This window comes from Cetorhinus maximus, chromosome 34 (assembly GCF_964194155.1).
Source record: "Cetorhinus maximus chromosome 34, sCetMax3.hap1.1, whole genome shotgun sequence".
Taxonomy (NCBI): domain Eukaryota; kingdom Metazoa; phylum Chordata; class Chondrichthyes; order Lamniformes; family Cetorhinidae; genus Cetorhinus; species Cetorhinus maximus.
In genome coordinates this window covers 9,548,042-9,568,999 of record NC_135912.1, presented here as the reverse complement: position 1 = coordinate 9,568,999, position 20,958 = coordinate 9,548,042, and the positions used below count along the sequence as shown (strand labels likewise).

At 43.1% G+C, this 20,958-nt stretch overlaps 1 protein-coding gene across 2 annotated transcripts in view; it reads left to right on the top strand.

Annotated features, from left to right (window-relative positions):
- Positions 1 to 20,958, top strand: part of LOC144671731 (misshapen-like kinase 1) — a 253,706-nt gene that overhangs the window by 49,055 nt on the left and 183,693 nt on the right. For both annotated transcript variants that reach the window (XM_078533739.1, XM_078533738.1), the window contains exon 2: positions 16,530 to 16,595. In XM_078533739.1, the coding sequence (XP_078389865.1) occupies positions 16,530 to 16,595 (66 nt within the window). The remainder of the gene's footprint in view (positions 1 to 16,529; positions 16,596 to 20,958) is intronic.

The following is a 20,958-nucleotide window of genomic DNA, read 5'->3' as shown; positions in this document are numbered from 1 at the left end:
ATGGTAAGGATGTTTTGAAATGAATGAAGGGTTTGAGCTACAACATTGTGGAGGCAAACGCAAGAGAGTGAAAATTAGCATTGGCAGTTTCAGCGAGAATCCTACCCGAAACATCGTTATCAGAGCTTAGGGGTAGATGGTATCTGTCATGTACCAGGCTGCATCATTAACAACATTCCCATTGAGCATGAATTTATACTTGCTACGTTTTTATCGTGTCATCCTGCAACTCTGGCCAGGCTTGTATTGTTGTAGTCCTGACAAATTCTGCAGTGGTTTATATTACTTACGAGAAATCAACTTATTGATCATTAAATTCTAGTGTTTTTAAATATTTTAAATAAATAAATATCTTCAGAGGCCTGTTTGGCAATCACTTGCAGTTGCACACTTCAATAAAAGCTTGCATTTATACAGCACCTCTTAATGCAGGAATCCAATCATGAAGCACTTTACAGGAGTCTGTGATCAGACAGAGATGCTGAGCTAAAGCAGGAGGTAGTAAGAGCAGAACCAAAAGCTTGGGCAAGGAGGAGACGTAAGGAAGGACTTGAACAAGGAGGCGAAAGTAAGCAGTCGTTGTGATGGATTGGACAGGAGAGGATCAGAAACTCAGCTCAGGGTTGAACTGCGTGCCGAGATTGCAAATAGTCTGGTTCTGTTGCAGCCAGTGACTGGGAAATGAGATAGACTTGTTGGTCGAGGTCATGGAGAATATGGATGGATGGGGCCAAGGATAATGGGCTTCAGTCTTCCCAGTGTTTAAAGAGGTAACTGGGGCTCATTCAAGCCTGAGTATCAGACACACACACTAATAAGAGATGTGTTGGAGGGGTAGATTAGGGTGTCATCTATGTCCATGTGGAATTGGACCTCCGACTTCAGCCCTATCCTGACCTCTTGTTTACTCTCAGCAGCAGCACTGTCTTCACTCTTTGTTCTCTTTCCTTACTTATGTATACATTTTACTGCGACTATTAGTTCTGTGTTGTGGGTCACCTTTGCTCTTGTGTGCCTAACTGAATTCTTGTGTCTTCAGTTTTGATTGAATCTCCTACTTTTGTTTCTTCAATTTTTGTTGCTGCAATTTATTATTTTATTTTTCAAAGAAACTCCCAGAACAAAAGCAGCTCCCATCAGTTAAGAGAAAAGGCAGTTTCACATTTGTGTACAGCTGCCTTGTCAGAACTCAGTTCTAACCTACAGTCACTGTCCAATGCCATAATCTGTCCTTACGGTCTTCAAGCTATTGATCTGTTGTGTATTCATGTTTTCCAAGATTTTCATTTTTACTACTTAATCTCAAAACTAGTTTCATTCTCCTGCACATTAGGCCTCGACACTGTCACGGTTCATGCAAAGTGCTTTTCTGTTCTCACCTTCTCTAGGCAAACCACTCAATGTAATAGTTTCCTCAGCAAAATGTTTATTAATAGCTATTGTACAGTGGATTGTTTAACTAAGATCTGTTTTTGACCCAGTCACTGTTGCTGTGGATTTTTAGAGGTTATAACTGCAGTGTTGACTTTTTAGACAGTTGTTCACACTTGTGTCCAAACGCAGTACACTAGAAGTGTGTGAGGTGTGTGTGAATAAGTAAAATATTGGGAGGGAGTGTAGAAATGTTTGTGATATGTGAATTATCAGTAGAAAATTCCATTTGATCAATAGGAATTTACAGAAAAGATTTATGACTTTATGGTGAAAAGTGCTCATTTTGTCTCTCCTGTTGCCGTCTCGACCATTTTTGCTTCTGAGCATCACCCCCCCACCCCTCCCCCCACCCCTTTGGTGGGATAAAACTTCCCCAAAACACGTGTGTTTTCTCTGACATTTATGCAATTACAAAAAAAGCAATGTTGCTTCTCCTTGAATATTTCATGTTTGGCGATTAAATGTCTCTAGTTTGGAGTGCTTCAAAGATCCATTGGGCAGCATGGCTTTGTCAGAGGGAGGTCATGCATAACAAATTTGATTGAATTTTTTGAGGAGGTGACCAGGTGTGTAGATGAGGGTAGTGCAGTTGATGTAGTTTATATGGATTTCAGCCAAGCCTTTGACAAGGTCCCACATGGGAGACTTATAAAGAAGGCAAATGCACATGGGATACAGGGTAATTTGATAAGGTGGATTCAAAATTGGCTTAGTTGTAGGAGACAGAGGGTGATGACAGAAGGATGCTTTAGTGACTGGAAGCCCGTGTCCAGTGGCGTACCACAGGGATCTGTGCTCGGTCCCCTATTATTCATCATTTATATAAACGACATGGATGACTATTTGGGGGGTAGGATTAGTAAGTTTGCGGATGACACAAAGCTTGGCTGGGTGGTTAACAGTGAGGTTGAATGTCTTGGGCTACAGGAAGATATAGATGGGATGGTCAAATGGGCAGATAAGTGGCAGATGGAATTTAACCCTGAAAAGTGTGATGTGATACACTTTGGAAGGAGTAATTTGACAAGGAAATATTCAATGAACGGCATGGCACTAGGAAGTTCTGAGGAACAGAGGGACCTTGGCGTGTGTGTCCATAGATCTCTGAAGGTGGAGGGGCATGTTAGTGGGGTGGTGAAAAAGGCATATGGGACACTTGCCTTTATCAATCGAGGCATAGATTACAAAAGTAGGGAGGTCATGTTGGAGTTGTATAGAACCTTGGTGAGGCCACAGCTGGAGTACTGTGTGCAGTTCTGGTCGCCACATTATAGGAAAGATGTGATTCACTGGAGGGGGTGCAGAGGAGATTCACCAGGATGTTACCTGGGATGAAACATTTAAGTTATGAAGAGAGGTTGGACAGACTTGGGTTGTTTTCATTGGAGCAGAGAAGATTGAGGCGTGACCTCATCGAGGTGTGCAATATTATGAGGGCCATGGACAGGGTGGATAGGGAGCAGCTGTTCCCCTTAGTTGAAGGGTCACAAGGGGACATAATTTCAAGGTGAGGGGCAGGAGGTTTAGGGGGGATGTGAGGAAAAACTTTTTTACCCAGAGGGTGGTGAGGGTCTGGAATGCACTGCCTGGGAGGGTGGTGGAGGTGGGTTGCCTCACATCCTTTAAAAAGTACCTGGATGAGCACTTGGCACGTCATAACATTCAAGGCTATGGGCCAAGTGCTGGTAAATGAGATTAGGTAGGTAGGTCAGGTGTTTGTCACGTGTCGGTGCAGACTCGATGGGCTGAAGGGCCTCTTCTGCACTCTGTGATTCTGTGAGTGCTTGTGGACAAATTACACACTGCAGCTGTGGTATATCTTCATGTCCAGTATAAATAAAACCACAATTTAAGTAGCCGTCTTTGTCTTAAATTTTGCAGGGCTAAAGGCAGCTTTATGTCTCTGATTCACACCTCTACTTTGCTGGTGCTGTTCAGCTCTTGTAACTGAACTTGATGAAGGAAGTTTGGTTTCATTGCTCTGTGGGTTTTGTTGTGCTAAAGCCGATAGTCGGATTAAAAAATATACCCATATCTGGTATTTGTTATTGATTTAACTTGTTCCTTGTAAATTAACTTGCTCCTGCTGAATTAGCTCTGGCACCTTGCAGCAAGAAAGCATTGCATAACCTGAGAACGCGTTAATTTCTGTGCTTTTAGTGTGCATTAAGCACACACCAACTAGGGAGCGGAATAAATGACAGCTTCACCCACGTCCCAAAAATGGAAATATTCCACCCCGACTCAAGCTGAGTAAAACATGAGAACCTCAATCTCAAATAGGCCAGCATATCAGATACCCAACGTGAATAAGCAAAACATCAGATCCTCAGATTGGGTCAACGAGGATCAGCCGACCCCAACTCCGTCAGCCCAAGTGTCACCTCTTTCTGTAGATGTTGACTAACCTGCTTTCCAGTTGATGCACTGTTGTAGTAATTTGCTTTTTACCTCATCCTAAAGGGGACGCTTTAAGAAGTCAAATTAACTAATTGGAGGAGGAGGCTCTACAAATATCCTCATCCTCAATGATGGGGGAACCCAGCACATCCGTGCAAAAGATAAGGCTGAAGCATTCTCAACAATCTCCAACCAGAAGTGCCAAGTGGATGATCCATCTCAGCCTCCTGCTGAGGTCCCCAGCATCAGATGCCAGTCTTCAGCCAATTTGATTCACTCCACGTGATGTCAAGAAATGGCTGAAGGCATTGGATACTGCAAAGGCTATGGGCCTAGACAATATTCCGGCAGTAGGCAGTAGTACTTATGCTCCAGATCTTGCCGCATCCCAAGCTGTTCCAATACGGCTACAACACTGGCACCTACCTGGCTATGCCCAGGTATATCCTGTACACAAAAAGCAGGACAAATCCATTCCAGCCAATTACCGCCCCATCAGTCTACTTTACATCACCAGTAAAGTGATGGAAAGTATCATCGACAGTGCTATCAAGCAATACTTCATCAGCAATAACCTGTTCACTGATGCTCAGTTTGAGTTCCATCAGGGCCACTCAGCTCCTGATCTCATTACAGCCGAGGTTCAAACACAGACAAAAGAGCTGGACTCCAGAGGTGAGGTGAGAGTGACTTCCCTTGACATCAAGTCAGCATTTGACCAAGTGTGGCATCAAGGAGCCCTAGCAAAATTGGAGTCAATGGGAATCAGGGGGAAAACTCTCCACCAGTTGGAGTCATACCTAGCACAAAGAAAGATGATTGTGGTTGTTGAAGGTCAATCATCTCAGCTCCAGGACATCACTGCAGGAGTTCCTCAGGGTAGTGTCCCAGGCCCAACCATTTTCAGCTGCTTCATCAATGACCTTCCTTCCGTCATAAGGTCAGAAGTGGGGATGTTCACTGATGATTGCACAATGGTCAGCACCATTCGTGGCTCCGCAGATACTGAAGCAGTCCATGTCCAAATGCAGCAAGACCTGGACAGTATCCAGGCTTGGGCTGATAAGTGGCATGTAACTTTCGTGCCACACAAGTGCCAGGCAATGGCCATCTCCAACAAGAGAGAATCTAACCATCTCGTCTTGACAGTCAGTGGAATCACCATCCCTGAATCCCCCACTATCAACATCCTGGGAGTCACCATTGACCAGAAACTGAACTGGACTAGCCAAATAAATATTGCGGCTGCAAGAACGGGTTGGAGGCTGCAAATTCTGGGCAAGTAGCTCCCCTCTTGACTGTCTAATACCTATCCAACATCTCAAGGCACAAGTCCAACAGCACTCGAGAAGCTCGACACCATGCAGGACAAAGCAGCCCGTTTGATTGGTACCCCATCTACCACCTTAAACATTCACTCCCTCCACCACCGACGCACAGTGGCAGCAGTGTATACTATGTAAAAGATGCATTGCAGCAACTTGCCAAGGCTCCTTCGACAGCAGCTTCCAAACCTGCGACCTCTACCACCTAGAAGGACAAGGGCAGTAGACCCATGGGAACACCACCACCTGCAATTTCCCCTCCAAACTATACACCATCCTGACTTGGAACTTTCTTGCCATTTCTTCACTGTCACTGGATCAGAATCCTGGAACTCCCTTCCTCACAGCACTCTTGGAGTACCCACACGGCATGCACTGCAGTGCTTCAAGAAGGCGGCTTACCACGAGCATCTCGATTACAATTAGGGTTGGGCAATTAATGTCAGCCTAACCAGTGACACCTACACCCCGTGAAAGAATAAAGGAAAAAGTTGTGAAATGTGATGAGTTGCAGGCAAGCCGTGATCTCTTGTAGCTTAATCGGTTGAGGATGTTTTTGAGTTGGCTGCAGGTTTTTCTCTGCATCAGTCAAGAAGTCACATTGTTAGACAATAGCTGAAGAGTATGAGAGAGTGCACGTTTTGCTTGATGGACACAATAGTTTTAATGGTTTACCTTTTTGAGGGTATGATGTGGCCCTGATCCCTGCTGTACTCAAAGGTCCTGCCAACAGTCAAATCTCTTAGCTCAAAGTAGAGTGGCGTGTTGGACATAGTGCCAGAGAGTGGCCACTGATCCTGTACTCCAGGATTTGCAAAGATTTGTTGCGACCACAGCTGTTTGGCACTAACCATTGGCAGGGTGGGTTCTCTGGTTATCCTGTCAGCAATTTTCCCTCAAACAACGTTGCTAAAAACACATAGATTAACTGGCCACTGATTTGATTATTGGACCTTGGTGTGCATGCTTGTCTATAATAGAACAGTGCTTCAAAAGCTTCCCAGCCAATTACTTTTCAATACATTCTTGAATATGTAAAAGGCTACATAACTGCAAGTTGTGGGATACTACAGCATAATGGTTATGTTACTCGACTAGTAAACCAGAGATCTGGAGATGAGTTCAGAACAAACCAGGGGAATCTAACTTCAGTGAATTAAACCTATCTGGAATAAAAAGTTAGCATCAGTCATGGTGCCCATAAAACTAATGGATTATTGTGAAACCACATCTGGTTCATTAATGTCCTTTCGGGAAGGAAATCAGCTGTCCTTACCTGGTCTAGCCTGTATGTGACTCCAGGCCAACTGTAAAGTGGTTGACCAGTAACTGTATTCTGAAATGCCCTAACAAGCCTCTCAGTTGATTCAAAACTGCTACGAAAGGTCTAATAAGAATAAAACCAGATGGGCCACCTTGCATCAACCCAAGCACTGGACATTACAAAGGCACATCCAGTCCAGCTGACCCTGCAAAGTCATCCTCAATTAACACCTGGGGTATTGTGCTAAAATTGGGAGCTCCGTACCATAGATTAATCAAACAAGCCATTGAGAGTGGCAAAGGCACAGAATGTGCTCTGGGTAGGGTACTTCAATGTCCATCTCTAACAGTGGCATGATAGCATCACTACTGACGACCAGTCCTGAAGGACATAGCTGCCACTCTGGGCCTGCGTCAAATGGTGACAGTAAACCTATTAAAATGTGCTCTTATCACACTAACTGTTGCAGATGCACCACATAACCCTTGTGGAAACAAAGTCCAGTCTTCACACTTGGGACATCCTCCATCTTGTGGGGTGACACTACCACCATGCTAAATGGAATAGATTCAGAACAGATCTAGCTCAAACCTGAGCATGTATGAGGTACGGTGGGCCATCATTAGCGGAATTGTATTCCTTCATAATCTGTAACCTCATGGCCTGACATATCTCTCACTATACTGGAGATAGAAAAGGCATGTAAGAAAGGCAAAGTTACAGTGATCATGGGGGATTTCAACATGCAGGTAGACTGGGAAAATCAGGTTGGTAGTGGATCCCAAGTAAAGGAATTTGTGGAATGTCTACGAGATGGCTTTTTGGAGCAGCTTATGGTGGAGTCCACTAGGGAACAGGCAATTCTAGATTTAGTGATGTGTAATGAGGCAAATTTGATAAGGGAGCTTAAGGTGAAGGAACCCTTAGGAGGAAGTGACCATAATATGATAGAATTTACCCTGCAATTTGAAAGGAAAAAGCTGGAATCAGGTGTAACGGTATTAAAGTTGAATAAAGGCAACTACAGAAGCATGAGGGAGGAGCTGGCCAGAATTGACTGGGAAATGAGCCTAGCAGGAAATACAGTGGAACAGCAATGGCAGGAGTTTCTGGGAGTAATTTGGGAGACACAGCAAAAATTCATCCCTAGGAAGAAGAAGCATACTAAAGGGAGGACGAGGCAACCATGGCTGACAAGGAAAGTCCGGGACAGCATAAAAGCTAAAGAGAAAGCATACAATGCGGCGAAGAGCAGTGGGAAACCAGGGGATTGGGAAGCCTACAAAGACCAACAGAGGACAACTAAAAAAGAAATAAGGAGGGAGAAGATTAAATATGAGGGTAAACTAGCCAGTAATATAAAAGAAGATTGAAAGAGTTTTTTTAGATATATAAAGGGTAAGAGAGAGACAAAAGTGGACATTGGGCCGCTGGAAAATGACGTTGGAGAAGTAGTAGTGGGGAATGAAGAAATGGCGGAGGAACTGAATAGGTACTTTGCATCAGTCTTCACGGTGGAAGACACGAGTAACATCCCCAAAGTTCAAGAGAGTCGGGGGGCAGAGGTGAGTCTGGTGGCCATTACCAAGGAGAACGTGCTAGGAAAACTGAAAGGTCCGAAGGTGGATAAATCACCTGGACCAGATGGATTACACCCCAGAGTTCTGAAGGAGATAGCTGTAGAGATAGTGGAGGCGTTAGTGGTGATCTTTCAGGAATCATTCGAGTCAGGGAGAGTCCCAGAGGACTGGAAAATCGCTAATGTAACCCCCCTGTTTAAGAAGGGAGTGAGGCAAAAGACGGGAAATTACAGGCTGATTAGCCTGACCTTGGTCATTGGTAAGATTTTAGAGTCCATTATTAAGGATGAGATTTCAGAATACTTGGAAGTGCATGGTAAAATAGGGCAAAGTCAACATGGTTTCATCAAGGGGAGGTCATGCCTGACAAATCTGTTAGAATTCTTTGAGGAGGTAATGAGTAGGTTAGACAAAGGAGAGCCAATGGATGTTATCTACTTGGACTTCCAGAAGGCCTTTGACAAGGTGCTGCACAGGAGGCTGCTCAGTAAGATAAAAGCCCATGGTGTTAGAGGCAAGGTACTAGCATGGATAGAAGATTGGCTGTCTGGCAGGAGGCAGAGAGTGGGGATAAGGGGGTCCTTCTTAGGATGGCGGCCGGTGACTAGTGGAGTTCCGCAGGGGTCAGTGTTGGGACCACAACTTTTCATTTTATACATTAATGATCTAGATGAAGGAACTGAGGGTATTCTGGCTAAGTTTGCAGATGATACAAAGATAGGTGGAGGCACAGGTAGTATTGAGGAGGTGGGGAGGCTGCAGAAGGATTTGGACAGGTTAGGAGAATGGGCAAAGAAGTGGCAGATGGAATACAATGTGGGGAAGTGTGAGGTCATGCACTTTGGTAGGAAGAATAGAGGCATAGACTATTTTCTAAATGGGGAGAGAATTCAGAAATCTGGAGTGCAAAGGGACTTGGGAGTCCTAGTCCAGCATTCTCTTAAGGTTAACTTGCAGGTTGAGTCGGTAGTTAGGAAGGCATTTATTTCGAGAGGACTAGAATATAAAAGCAGGGATGCGCCGCTGAGGCTTTATAAGGCTCTGGTCAGACCACATTTAGAATATTGTGAGCAATTTTGGGCCCTGTATCTCAGGAAGGATGTGCTGGCCCTGGAGAGGGTCCAGAGGAGGTTCACGAGAATGATCCCAGGGATGAAAGGCTTAACATATGAGGAACGTTTGAGGACTCTGGGTCTATACTCGATGGAGTTTTGAAGGATGAGGGGGGATCTGATTGAAACTTACAGAATACTGAAAGGCCTGGATCGAGTGGGCCTGGGGAAGATGTTTCCATTAGTAGGAGAGACTAGGACCCGAGGGCATAGCCTCAGAGTAAAGGGAAGACCTTTTAGAACAGAGATGAGGAGAAACTTCTTTAGCCAGAGAGTGGTGAATCTATGGAATTCATTGCCACAGAAGGCTGTGGACGCCAGGTCATTGAGTGTATTTAAGACCGAGATAGATAGGTTCTTGATTGGTAAGGGGATCAAAGGTTGCGGGGAGAAGGCGGGAGAATGGGGTTGAGAAACTTATCAGCCATGATTGAATGGCGGAGCAGACTCGATGGGCCGAATGGCCTAAATTCTGCTCCTGTGTCTTATGGTCATACTATTACCATCAAGCCTGGGGACCAGCCCTGGTTCAATGAGGAGTGTGCCAAGAGTAACACCAGGCATACCTCCAAAATGGGGTGCCAATTTGTTGAAGCTACAACACTGGGCTCCATGCATGCTAAATAATGAAATCAGCATGCTCTGGGCAGAGCTAAGAAATCCCATGGCCAATGGATCAGATCAAAACTCTGTACCTCTGCCGCATCTAGTTGTGAATGATGGTAGACAATTAAATGAACAATGCAAGGAAGAAATTCCATGAATATTTCCATCGTTCGTAATGGCAGAGACCAGCATGTGAGTGTGAAGGAGAGGACTGAAACATTTCTAGCTGTCTTTGGCCAGAAGTGCTGAGTGGATGATCCATCTCCTGAGATTCACGCTATCACAGTTGCCAGCCTTCAACCAATTTGATTCACTCCACGTGATATCAAGAAATGGCTGAGTGCACTGGATACAGCTAAAGAAGGGCAGGCTTAGCAGCTTACCATTCCTGGCTATAGGGTATTCAGACGAGAAAAAGGGGAGGATAAAAGAGATGGGGGGGGGGTGGGGGTCGAAATATTGATCAAGGAATCAATTATAGCAATGAGGAGGGTTGATATCTTGAAAGGATCATCAAATGAAGCCATATGGGTAGAAGTAAAAAATACAAAAGGGGCAAACACGCTGTTGGGTGTGTACTGTAGGCCCCCAAAAAGTCAGGGATTGGTAGAGAATTGGTAATCAAATTTCAGAGAAGTGTAAGGATAATAAAACAGTAACAGTGGAGGATTTTAACTACCCAAATGTTAACTGGGATAGCTTTAGTGTGCATGGTAGGGAGGGCGCAAAATTCTTAAGTTGCATCCAGGAGAACTTCTTTAGCTAGTATGTAGAAAGCCCAACAAGGGAGGGGGCAGTTCTGGACCTAATATTGGGAAATGAGCCCAGGCAGGTGGAAGGCATGTCAGTAGGGGAGCATATTGGAGATAGTGACCATAGCTCAGTTAGCTTTAGGATAGCTATGGAAAAGGATAAGGTTGGCCAGGAATAAAAGTTCTAAACTGGGGAAAGGCTAATTTTACTAAGATGAGATATAATTTGGCCCAAGTGGACTAGGAGCAACTACTTACAGATAGAACTGTATCAGAGCAGTGCGAGGCATTCAAGGAGGAAATAGTGAGAGTACAGGGCATATATACCCCTGTAAAGATAAAGTGGGGAACCAAGTGTGGAGAACCCTGGGTGTCAAGGGACATAAAAGTTAGGATTAAGAAAAAAGGAGAAGCTTATGGCAGATACTGAGAGCTCAATATGGCAGAGTCCCTGGAGGAGTATAAAAAGTGCAGGGGGGAACTTAAAGAGGAAATTAGGAAAGCTAAGAGAGTGCATGACAAAGCATTGGTGGGTAGAGTAAAGGAAAACCAAAAGGGGCTTTTTAAATACATAAAGCAAGAGAATAACTTGGGAAAGAGTAGGACCAATTAGGGATCATGGAGGTAATCTGTGTGTGGACCCGACAGATGTGGGCACAGTCCTCAATGAATTGTCGGCCTTCACAATGGAAAAGGACGACGCAGCTGTAGGCATCAGGGTGGAGGACTGTGAAATATTAGAGGAAATTAACATAGAGGGAGAGAAGATATGAGCGGGTTTAGCGGCCTTAGAAGTGGATAAATCCCCAGGCCATGATGAGATGTATCCCAGGATGTTGGGGGAGGCAAGGGAAGAGATATCAGGGGCCCTGGCAGTAATTTTCAAATCTTCTCTGGCCACAGGTGAGGTGCCAGAGGACTGGAGGACTGTTAACGTTGTCGCATTATTAAAAAAAGGAGGAAGGGATAGATCAGGAAATTACATGCCAGTCAGTCTAACCTCAGTGGTGGGGAAGTTACTAGAAAGAATTCTAAGGGACAGAATACATCTGCACTTGGAAAGAGAAGGATTAATCAGGGATAGTCAACATGAATTTACTAAGGGAAGGTCTTGTTTGACAAATTTGATTGAATTTTTTGAGGAGGTAACCGGGAGTGTTGATGAGGGTAATGTATTTGGTGTGGTCTACATGGACTTTAGCAAGGCTTTTGATAAGGTCCCTCATGGCAGACTGGTCAAAAAAGTGAGAGCCCATGGGATCCAAGGCAAAGTGCCACGTTGGATCCAAAATTGGCTGAGAGGCAGGAAGCAGAGGGTGACGGTAGAGGGATGTTTCTATGACTGGAAGACTGTTTCCAGTGGGCTTCCACAGGGCTCGGTGCTGAGGCCCTTGCTGTTTGTGGTGTACATAAATGATTTGGACTTAAACGTAAGTGGTATGATCAAGAAGTTCGCGGATGACACGATAATTGGCAGGATGGTAAATAGTGAGGAGGATAGCTGTAAACTGCATCAAAATATCAAAGGACTGGTCAGGTGGGCAGAGCAGTGGCAAATAGAATTCAACCCAGAAAAGTGTGAGGTAATGCATTTACGGAGGGCTAACAAGGTAAGGGATTACATTATGAACGGTAGAATCCTGGAAAGTACTGAAAATCAGAGGGACATGGGTGTGCATATCCACAGATCTCTGAAGGTAGCAGGGCAGGTAGATAAGGTGGTTAAGAAGGCATATGGGATACTTGCCTTTTTTAGCCGAGGCATAGAATACAAGAGCAGGGAGGTTACGCTGGAACTGTATAAAACACAGGTTAGGCCACAACAGGAGTACTGTGTGCAGTTCTGGTCACCACATTATAGGAAGGATGTGATTACACTGGAAAGGGTGCAGAGGAGATTTACCTGGATGCTGCCTGGGCTGGAGGACCTGAGCCATGAGGAAAGATTGGATTGGCTGGTGTTCTTTTCCTTGGAGCAGCGAAGGTTGAGAAAGGACCTGATAGAGGTGTATAAGATTGTGAGGGGCATAGATAGGGTGGATAGGAAGGCACTTTTTCCATTTATTAAGGGATCAATAGCCAGGGATTTAGATTTAAGAGGTAGAAGGCTAAGAGGGGAGTTGAGAAATTTTTTTCACCCAGAGGGTGGTGGGAGTCTGGAACTCACTGCCTGGAAGGGTGGTTGAGTCAGAAACTCTCATAACATTTAAGAAGTATTTAGATATTCACTTGCGTTGCCATAACCTCCAGGGCTATGGGCAAAGTGCTGGAAAAATGGCATTTGTGTAGTCAGATCTTTGTTGACCGGCATGGACACGTTGGGCCGAATGGCGGCCTCCTGTGCTGTAAACGTCCACGAGCAAAGGCTGTGGGCTCTGACAGCATCCAAGCTGAATACCCCACCATCAATTTCTTGGAGCTCACTATTGACTAGAAACTCAACTGGACCAGCTACATGAGCAAGTCAAAGGCTTGGTGTTCCATGACAAGTAACTCTCCATCTCTACTTGCCTGGACGAGTGCAGCTCCAACAACACTCAGGAAGCTGAACATGATCCAGGACAATTTACGTACTTGCAACTTTTTTTGAAAAATAGATACCACTGGCATGGTCAGGATGTGCCGAATGGTGGCATCCTATGCCACAATAACTCTATGTAACTCTGAGAAAACGGCCAGCTTGATTGGAACCCCATCCACCACCTTGAACGTTCATTCTGTCTGTCACTGGCACACTGTGGCTGCAGCTTTTACCCTTCTACAAGATGTATTGTAGCAACTTGCCAAGGCTTCTGTGACAGCACCCTTCAACCTCTACCACCCGGGACAAGGGCAGCAGCCTCAAGGGAGTACCACCATCTTGCAAGTTGACCTCCCAAGTCTCACACCATCCTGACTAAGTCATCCCTTATAATAGCCCTGTGAGTGTGCCTACACTGCACTTACTGCAGCAATTCAAGAACTCAGCTCATCACCACCTTCTCAAGGGCACTTAGGGATGGAGAATAAATGCAGGCCCAGCCAGCGATCCTCACATCCCATGAATAAATCAAAAACAAAGATCTTTCTGTGACAATTTAGCTGACTTTAGTGCCATATTTCTAGTCTAAAATCTCACTTTCCATCTTTACTTATTTTTCTTTCTGTGCTAAATATGTGATAAAAGTTTGTTTTTGAATTCTGCGTCCTTAGCTTGGTCTCTAACACCATGTTGGGCCATTTTTCACGTGTTTTAGAAATTCATGTGGGATAGAAGGGAACAAATCCTACAAAGATCTTCGATACTGTTTCAGAGAATTAAAAATTTAATTTACAATTTCAGTTCATCATACAATTCTGATATAAGTGGAACTCTTTCAGAGAAATAAACGCTTAGACGTTTCAGCTATATTCGCTATATTTTATCAATATTAAATCCAATGTATATATTCCAAATCTGCCTATTCACCAGTTTTCTCTACTTTGATGGATTGACGTGATTTTAGAATTTTTTTTAAGGTTCAAATCAACTCCAATTGAAAAGGCTATAACATTATTGCAGCACTTTTGGCCATCAAGATAGTTTGTTCAGTAGTGTATATTTTTTCATGGGATGTGAGTGTTGCTGCTAAGGCCAGCATCTGTTACCCAGCCAGAGTAATGAGGAAGACCGTAGGAGTAGGCTATCCAAACCTTCTCCTCTTCCGCCGTTCAATGAGATCAACTCCATTTGTCTACCCTTTCATCTGTAGCTTTTGATACCCCAACCCAGTACAAATTTTGTTGATCTGCATCTAGAAAATTTCAATTGGCCCAGCGTAAAAAAGCCTTTTGGGGAGGGTGCTCTGCTTGAATGGTTGGAGGAAGCAAGTCCAATGGTAACTTGCAAAAGGGAATTGGATATATACTTGAAAAATCTGCAGGGCTGTGTGGGAATAGGATGAATTTGATTACCTCATTCAAAGATTCAGCACAGGTAGTGTGGGCTGAATGGTCTACCTCATCCTTTATGACTCTATAGTAAATGTCTTGGAAGCCCATATGGGCACCATCAACATCTGTAGACACTCCACCTTGTTAGTGATCCTTTCATAAAAGCCACATTAGTCAGACCTTCTATCTGCTCATACACATTCTGGTGCTCATCCATTCTGTCCCTGTCCCTTTAACTCCTCACCTTGGGTTTTTAAAAGTAAAATGTCATCCTTTTGGAAGTAAAAATGGTATTATACAAGTTATACTTTGGCCGCCTTATTTTGCAGCCATGTAGAATCTGTGAAGATTATTTTAAAAACTGGCTGGAATTAAGGGACACAAAGCATGAGGAGAAAGTGATGGATTTACTCGCCTTGCCTATAAGCAGCGAAAGTATTTGCACAGTATTGAAGTATTGGGAGTCTTGGCAGCATTGCTTTCACTGCTTGACCTCTCCAGGGAATCTCTATTTAATCGATTTGATATACTTGAGGCTTGGCATTCTGTGCACTGTGCCCTAATTTAGGAACTGTCGGTGACTTTTTTGGATCTAAAAATAGTGGAAGGACTTTTTTTTTGTGATATATGCTTTATGTAGATAAGGATGCGTCTGAGCATGCGTCTCCACAAAAGGTTTTGCATTGCTAAAGGAAAAATATAAAAGGAAATTTGCAAAGTGTGTAGCAGGCGGGGCTGATTCCCCTTACTGATGTAGTCCTTGCTTCCCTTCCTCCTCCCCACCAGCAACTGACTGTCACCTTGGACTAGTCCTAAACGAATCTCTATGAAAGCTGAAGATTCAGACCCAAGACCTTGGCAGAGAGGACAGTGGGGCCCTCATAGGGAGGGAGGACAAATTGAAATCTGTCCTTGTGCTGCGCAAGCTCCAACTCACTGCAGACATTGCCAGACTCTGCACAGAATGTAGCAAGTTACTGGTTCTTTGGACAACAGCCGACATAAGATTAATCATGATACCTCTGGAAAGGGGGTGGTTTGATGGTAGTGGTGGTAGAAAGACCAGCACGTTGTTAAGTTGTTTTTCTGCTTTTTGCTTCGCAACACAGGCAGTGAGCACATTGCAGATAAGTTGAATGTCCATCTGATGTCCTTTATCTGCTTAAGTGCAGATAATTGACCTTTCAAGGCAAGCTTTACCATTTGAGGAAATTCAGTGGCATTTTCTCCTTAATACCAGACTGGATGAAATGCTTATGCCTGAAATATTGTTGAACAATTCTGTCACAGAAGGAAAAGAAATTGATAGCAGATTTCTGTTGCCTTGACTTTTTAAAAAAAAAAGCACAAGGTATTTTTTTGGCAATGCAGCATTTCTTTGTTGTTCCAAAGTCGTTTGTAATAATTGGTATTATACAACGATGCTACTTCTACCCTGTACTGGGCTGACTTTTTGGTACAAGTACTTTTACATTAAATGAAAAGCAAACTGGGTTTGGGTAAAGGTTCAACTCAGAAATATTCTAACACTTGTTTCTCTTAGGCTACGTTGTATTGTGTTTTTACACATTTAAATAGATGCTCCCATTAATTTGCATAGATCTAATTGCTTTTAGCACAGATTTTGGGGTCTTAATTTAGTATTTTAAAAAATGTTTTTGAGATGTGGCAACATTTATTACCCATCTCTAATTGTCCTAAGGGCATTGGTAATTAGCCAAGTCCACACTGGACCAGAGGCATCGCTCTCCATTGGAGAAAGAGAGCCAATTTACATATGAAGCTTGAAAAGCACCACCCTGCAAGCGTGGGGGCAGGTATCCATGAACTACTACAGCCAGGATGGGGATTGAACCCGTGCCATAGCAGCATTACAGTCATCTAGCCAACTGAGCTAACCGTCAAGAGTCAACCATAATGTAGACTAAAGTCACATGTCGGGGTGACAAATCAACATAGCCATTACTAAAATAGCATTAGTCTGCAAAGTGGTGGCGGAGGGAGGGAGGGAGCAGGTGGAACGCTCACCTTGTAGAGATGGAAATGTTTTTTGATATCAGCAGTGCGGAAGTTAGACATTGCTGTTATACCTGAAAACTTATAACTGTTCAACTTCACTCAACGTATGTTTTTGCTCTATACAGGACCCTGCGGGTATTTTCGAACTGGTGGAAGTTGTTGGAAATGGCACCTACGGACAAGTGTACAAGGTAAAGCAAAAAGTAGTCTTTTCTTCTATTACCAGAAATTATTTTGAATAATTAAAATGTGCCAATTCTGAATTTGTTGGATACAAAGTTGTGCTACGTCTGCACAAATTCTCTGATTAATATTTAACTTTACCTTTCTTTACTTGTAGCAGTTATATCACCAGAGCTAACAGTACCCATTCCTACTAGAGTTGATAAATGGTGCTTATATGATTAGCATATCACTTCCCCACCAGCTACACTCTTAGCTGATGTAGACCTCTGGGCTTTCGTGCAGAGCCCATCTGCTATGAGTTGAGAATTGAGGCACTTTGTTCTTTTTTTAAACAAACACAAAAATGTGCAAGTTTAAAAAGAAAAGTCATTGATTTTGTTTTACCGTGATCACGCAGTGAAATGGTCCTCATTCAAGCCAGTGGTCTGACTTATGGCTCTGGATAGTGAATAGTGCTGGTTTTAACTCTCGTTACTGTCAAAAGTTGAAAGGTCTGGATCAGTTTTTTCATAGCTGAACATGTGTTTTAAATTCTGTGTTTTAGAAGATGTCAATGTGAGAGTTAAATCTATAACTTGATTATGATGGTAGGGAAATGTTGTTGGCTAGCACAAAATAAAACACAGATGGATGCGCTGCTATGGAAGGCCATAAATATTAGTAATACGGCCTCAGCTGTGATTGAGAGAGGGAAAGACTGGACCTGAAATTGGCTGGAATTCACAATGGCAATAGTTTGTGCGAAGGAGTTTATTGAAATGCTTTATGAGTTGCCTTAAGTGGCAGGTGAGAGAGGGAGGCACAAGTGGGAGGGAGGGCAGTGTTGGATTTCTGCCTAATTGATGGGAGTAATAGACCAGGTGACAATTGGAATCTGCTCTTCAGAAAGGTCTTAATTTTAGTTGTTGAAATGAAAACAGAACAGAAAATAAAAACTATTAAGACATTGATTTCACGGGAGCAGGCTTCAAATTAATAAAATGCTGCAAGTAAGAAATTAACTGGAAAGAACCATATAAAAGGGAGGGTGGGAGCAGATAAGTGGGTGGCCATTTTGGACTGAAATTAAGAATTTCTTTGCTCGAGTTTGTGAATCTGTGGAATTAGCTTAGAGGTGCTCAGTCATTGAGTATGTTCAAGGCAGTGGTTGACAGCTTTTTGAGCTTTAAAGGATATCAGGATGGGGCAGGAAAGTGGAGTTGAGGCCAAGGATTGACCATGGTTTTAGTAAATGGTGGAGCAGGCTACTCCCATTTCATACAAGTGAAAGTTAAGTGTTGAGCAATTCATTTCACACTGCAAGAAGCAGCAGATTCCAGAACAGTCAAAAAAAACCAGGAAAATAAAAAATGACATGGATGGAAAAGAAAGACTGTGAAAAGGCTCATAAGATTATGAAATTGGGTGGGGGTGGAGGGGAACGGTATACGGAGACCTATAAAGTTGAACAGTGTGAAGGCAAGAATGATTGAGAGGAATGCAGCAGAAAATATCACAGCATTCTTTAAGATTCTCATGATTGAGTGATGGGTACAAGACAATTTTGGAATGAACCATGGCAGTGGTGTGATGGAACTAAATCATTTTTAGCAGTGAAGAGAGAATAGAGATTCCTGACTTTAAAGGAGTTTGAGCGGGGGCACACTCGAAACTTCTAACCCCATTATGAAGGGTATTGTCGAAAGCTTTAGCAAGCTGAAGATAGCCTCAGTTTCCATCTAACTGCTGGTGGAGTGGCCTGAAGAGGTTGTAACTTTCTTCACCAATACCTTTGAAATATCATTAAGGACGTAAGAATTAGGAACAGACTTAGGACATACTATTCCTTGAGTCTACTCTATTATTCAGTAAGATTATGGCTGATTCTCAACTTCAGCGTCACTTTCCTGCCGTATTCCCATATACTTTCATTCCCTTAGTGCCCATTGGATTGGGTAAAACCCCAATGAGTTGGAAAGCAGAAAAGGTGATGCCCATCATTGAAAACAAAAGGCAGGGCAGATTTCAGAAGCCCTGGTAACTGCCGAATGTTTAAGTGTAAGATATAACGCATGCCTTTTCACCAGTGTTTCAAATGACCCAGCAATGGACATAAATGATTGCGTTACCTGCTTTAGAAATATGTCTATAATATGAAACACACCTTTTTGTTTGGGAGTGTGCATTATGCAATCATTGTTGGTGTGTCACTTATGTGGCTAATCACAAAATAATGTGTTCCAGCTCTTGATCAAATAGGACATTGGACAGGAAATGGTGAGACATTGCACTGTAATTCATACTGGCACGTATCTGCAGTACATTAGTCAGTCTGTTCCCAGAGTTTGAAGTATCATTCTGAAGGTGAGGAAAGATGGTGACTGTGTAGAATGCCCTTGATACTGAACCTACTTGGAATAACTAAGTCATTCTGCGGGTTTCAAATCTCAAAGCAAAAAACATATTGATGCCCGGGATTTTGCTGTCCTAGAAATGGGTTTTCTAGGAGTTACACACGCCCCCCCCGTTCCCCAAGTCCTTTCAGGTGGTGAATAGTGCACCATTTTGGACTGAGAACACAATGTGATACTGCTAACTATCTCGGCCAATGCTTTCTGAAGAAAGCCAGTAAGAAAGAAAATGTGATCATAAAAAAGTGTTAATTATATGTTGCCTTTCTCCTCTTCATCTGACTTTAAATGACATGGTTATGAAGAAGAATTCAATGCACTGATAATTACCAGAACTATCCTTGTCCTATCATTCTGTGATGCTATGCATTGAAGTGTTAGCCTGCTTGATTATGTGGGATTATGTTTTGCTTTCTCCTGTGAATACCAGCTTTCACTCAAGCTGCATGACCCCATCACAATCTTCCTTCTAAATGATTCTTGGTATCATGAGCATTTTTCATAATGTTTTTTATGATACATCATCTGTTCTGGAGTGAATGACTTGTTTTTCAAGAAAGGACACAGTAGGTGCTTTCATAACATCACAAGATGGACACAGATGAAGGTCATCTCTGTTCATCATCCAGAAAGTTTCCATAGATTTCCTCATCGCAGGCCCTATATCTTAACTGCCAAAGTTTAATTTGAACTAGTTTGCAGATTTAGCTTTTCTGTGCCATTTATTATTTTAACTTCTAGTCTTGCATGAGCTGCAATATGCTCCAGTTAAAGATGTGGATAACCAAAGCCATTATCCTCAGCCACTGTTGCAAATTCCATACGCTTGCCAGTGACTCCAAGCCCTTCCTAACTACTGTACAGCGCATTCAAAATTCTACCGAAACCCTATCCTGCGCTAACATCCACACAACCATTTCAGAGGAACTCATTTTTGCTTCCCCCTCTCCCACTCTCAGACATGTGCCAGTCACCCTAAAAACCAAAATACTAAACAAAAAAAACCCCATCCGTGCTAATAAGAAGGGGAAACCAGACAATAGACGTGAAAGAAGGAACAGCTCTATGTTGAGTGGTCTGTCAGGTGGCAACTTGGGTTACGATAGTATGGTGTTTATGTTAAGTTTGAGCTTGTCCTCACGAACGTTAGAGGGTGCTCGTAGTTACAAGCAAGTTTGGATGAGGATGCCATGGTGCTGAGTCTCTGTAAAAAGGTGGATCAGATAGTACTCATCTTGGAAATATTCGGCCTTAGTTTTTGTCTTCTAAGATTTCCTCATGTTGTGAAAAATCAGTCTTAGCTTCAGATCGGGTAAGAACAGTAGGTTTCCTCCCTTAAAGGAGACTAGTAGTTTTGTGGTCATCATTACTGATGCTAGCTTTTTATCTGAGGTTTACTTAATTAAATTAAATACACCATCTGCTGCGGTGGAATTTGAACTAATGTCTCCAGGTCATTAGTCCAGACCTCTGAATTACTGGTTCAACGATGTAACTACTATGTTACCAAGTTCCAAAAGACCACTCAACATAAAGCAATTCCAAACCAAGAACTGTGATTGTACTCAAAGAGTTGCAATCTGTGACTGTCGATAACTCGAAAGAGTATAAAGCAGTTCCTTTCCCTTCACATCTGTCTTGTGTATTTCCCCCCTTTTATTAGCATTTTCTTATCAGGACTAAAATGAGTATTTTCAGAATAAGCATGCACTCCTTGACAAATGATGTTTCCAAACAGTTTGTGCCCTTAGATGGGTGACGTGAGTATGTTAAGGGAGTCCCACTGTAGTTTTTCGTCCTTTCAATGAGAAAATTACCTGCAGTGTACATAATCACAGAATTTTAACGGCACAGAGGGAGTCCATCCGGCCCATCGTGTCTGCACCGACTCTCCAAATGAACATTATGACCTAGTGCCATTGCCCTGCCTTTTCCCTGTACCCCTGCACATTGTTTCTATTCAAATAATCGTCTAATG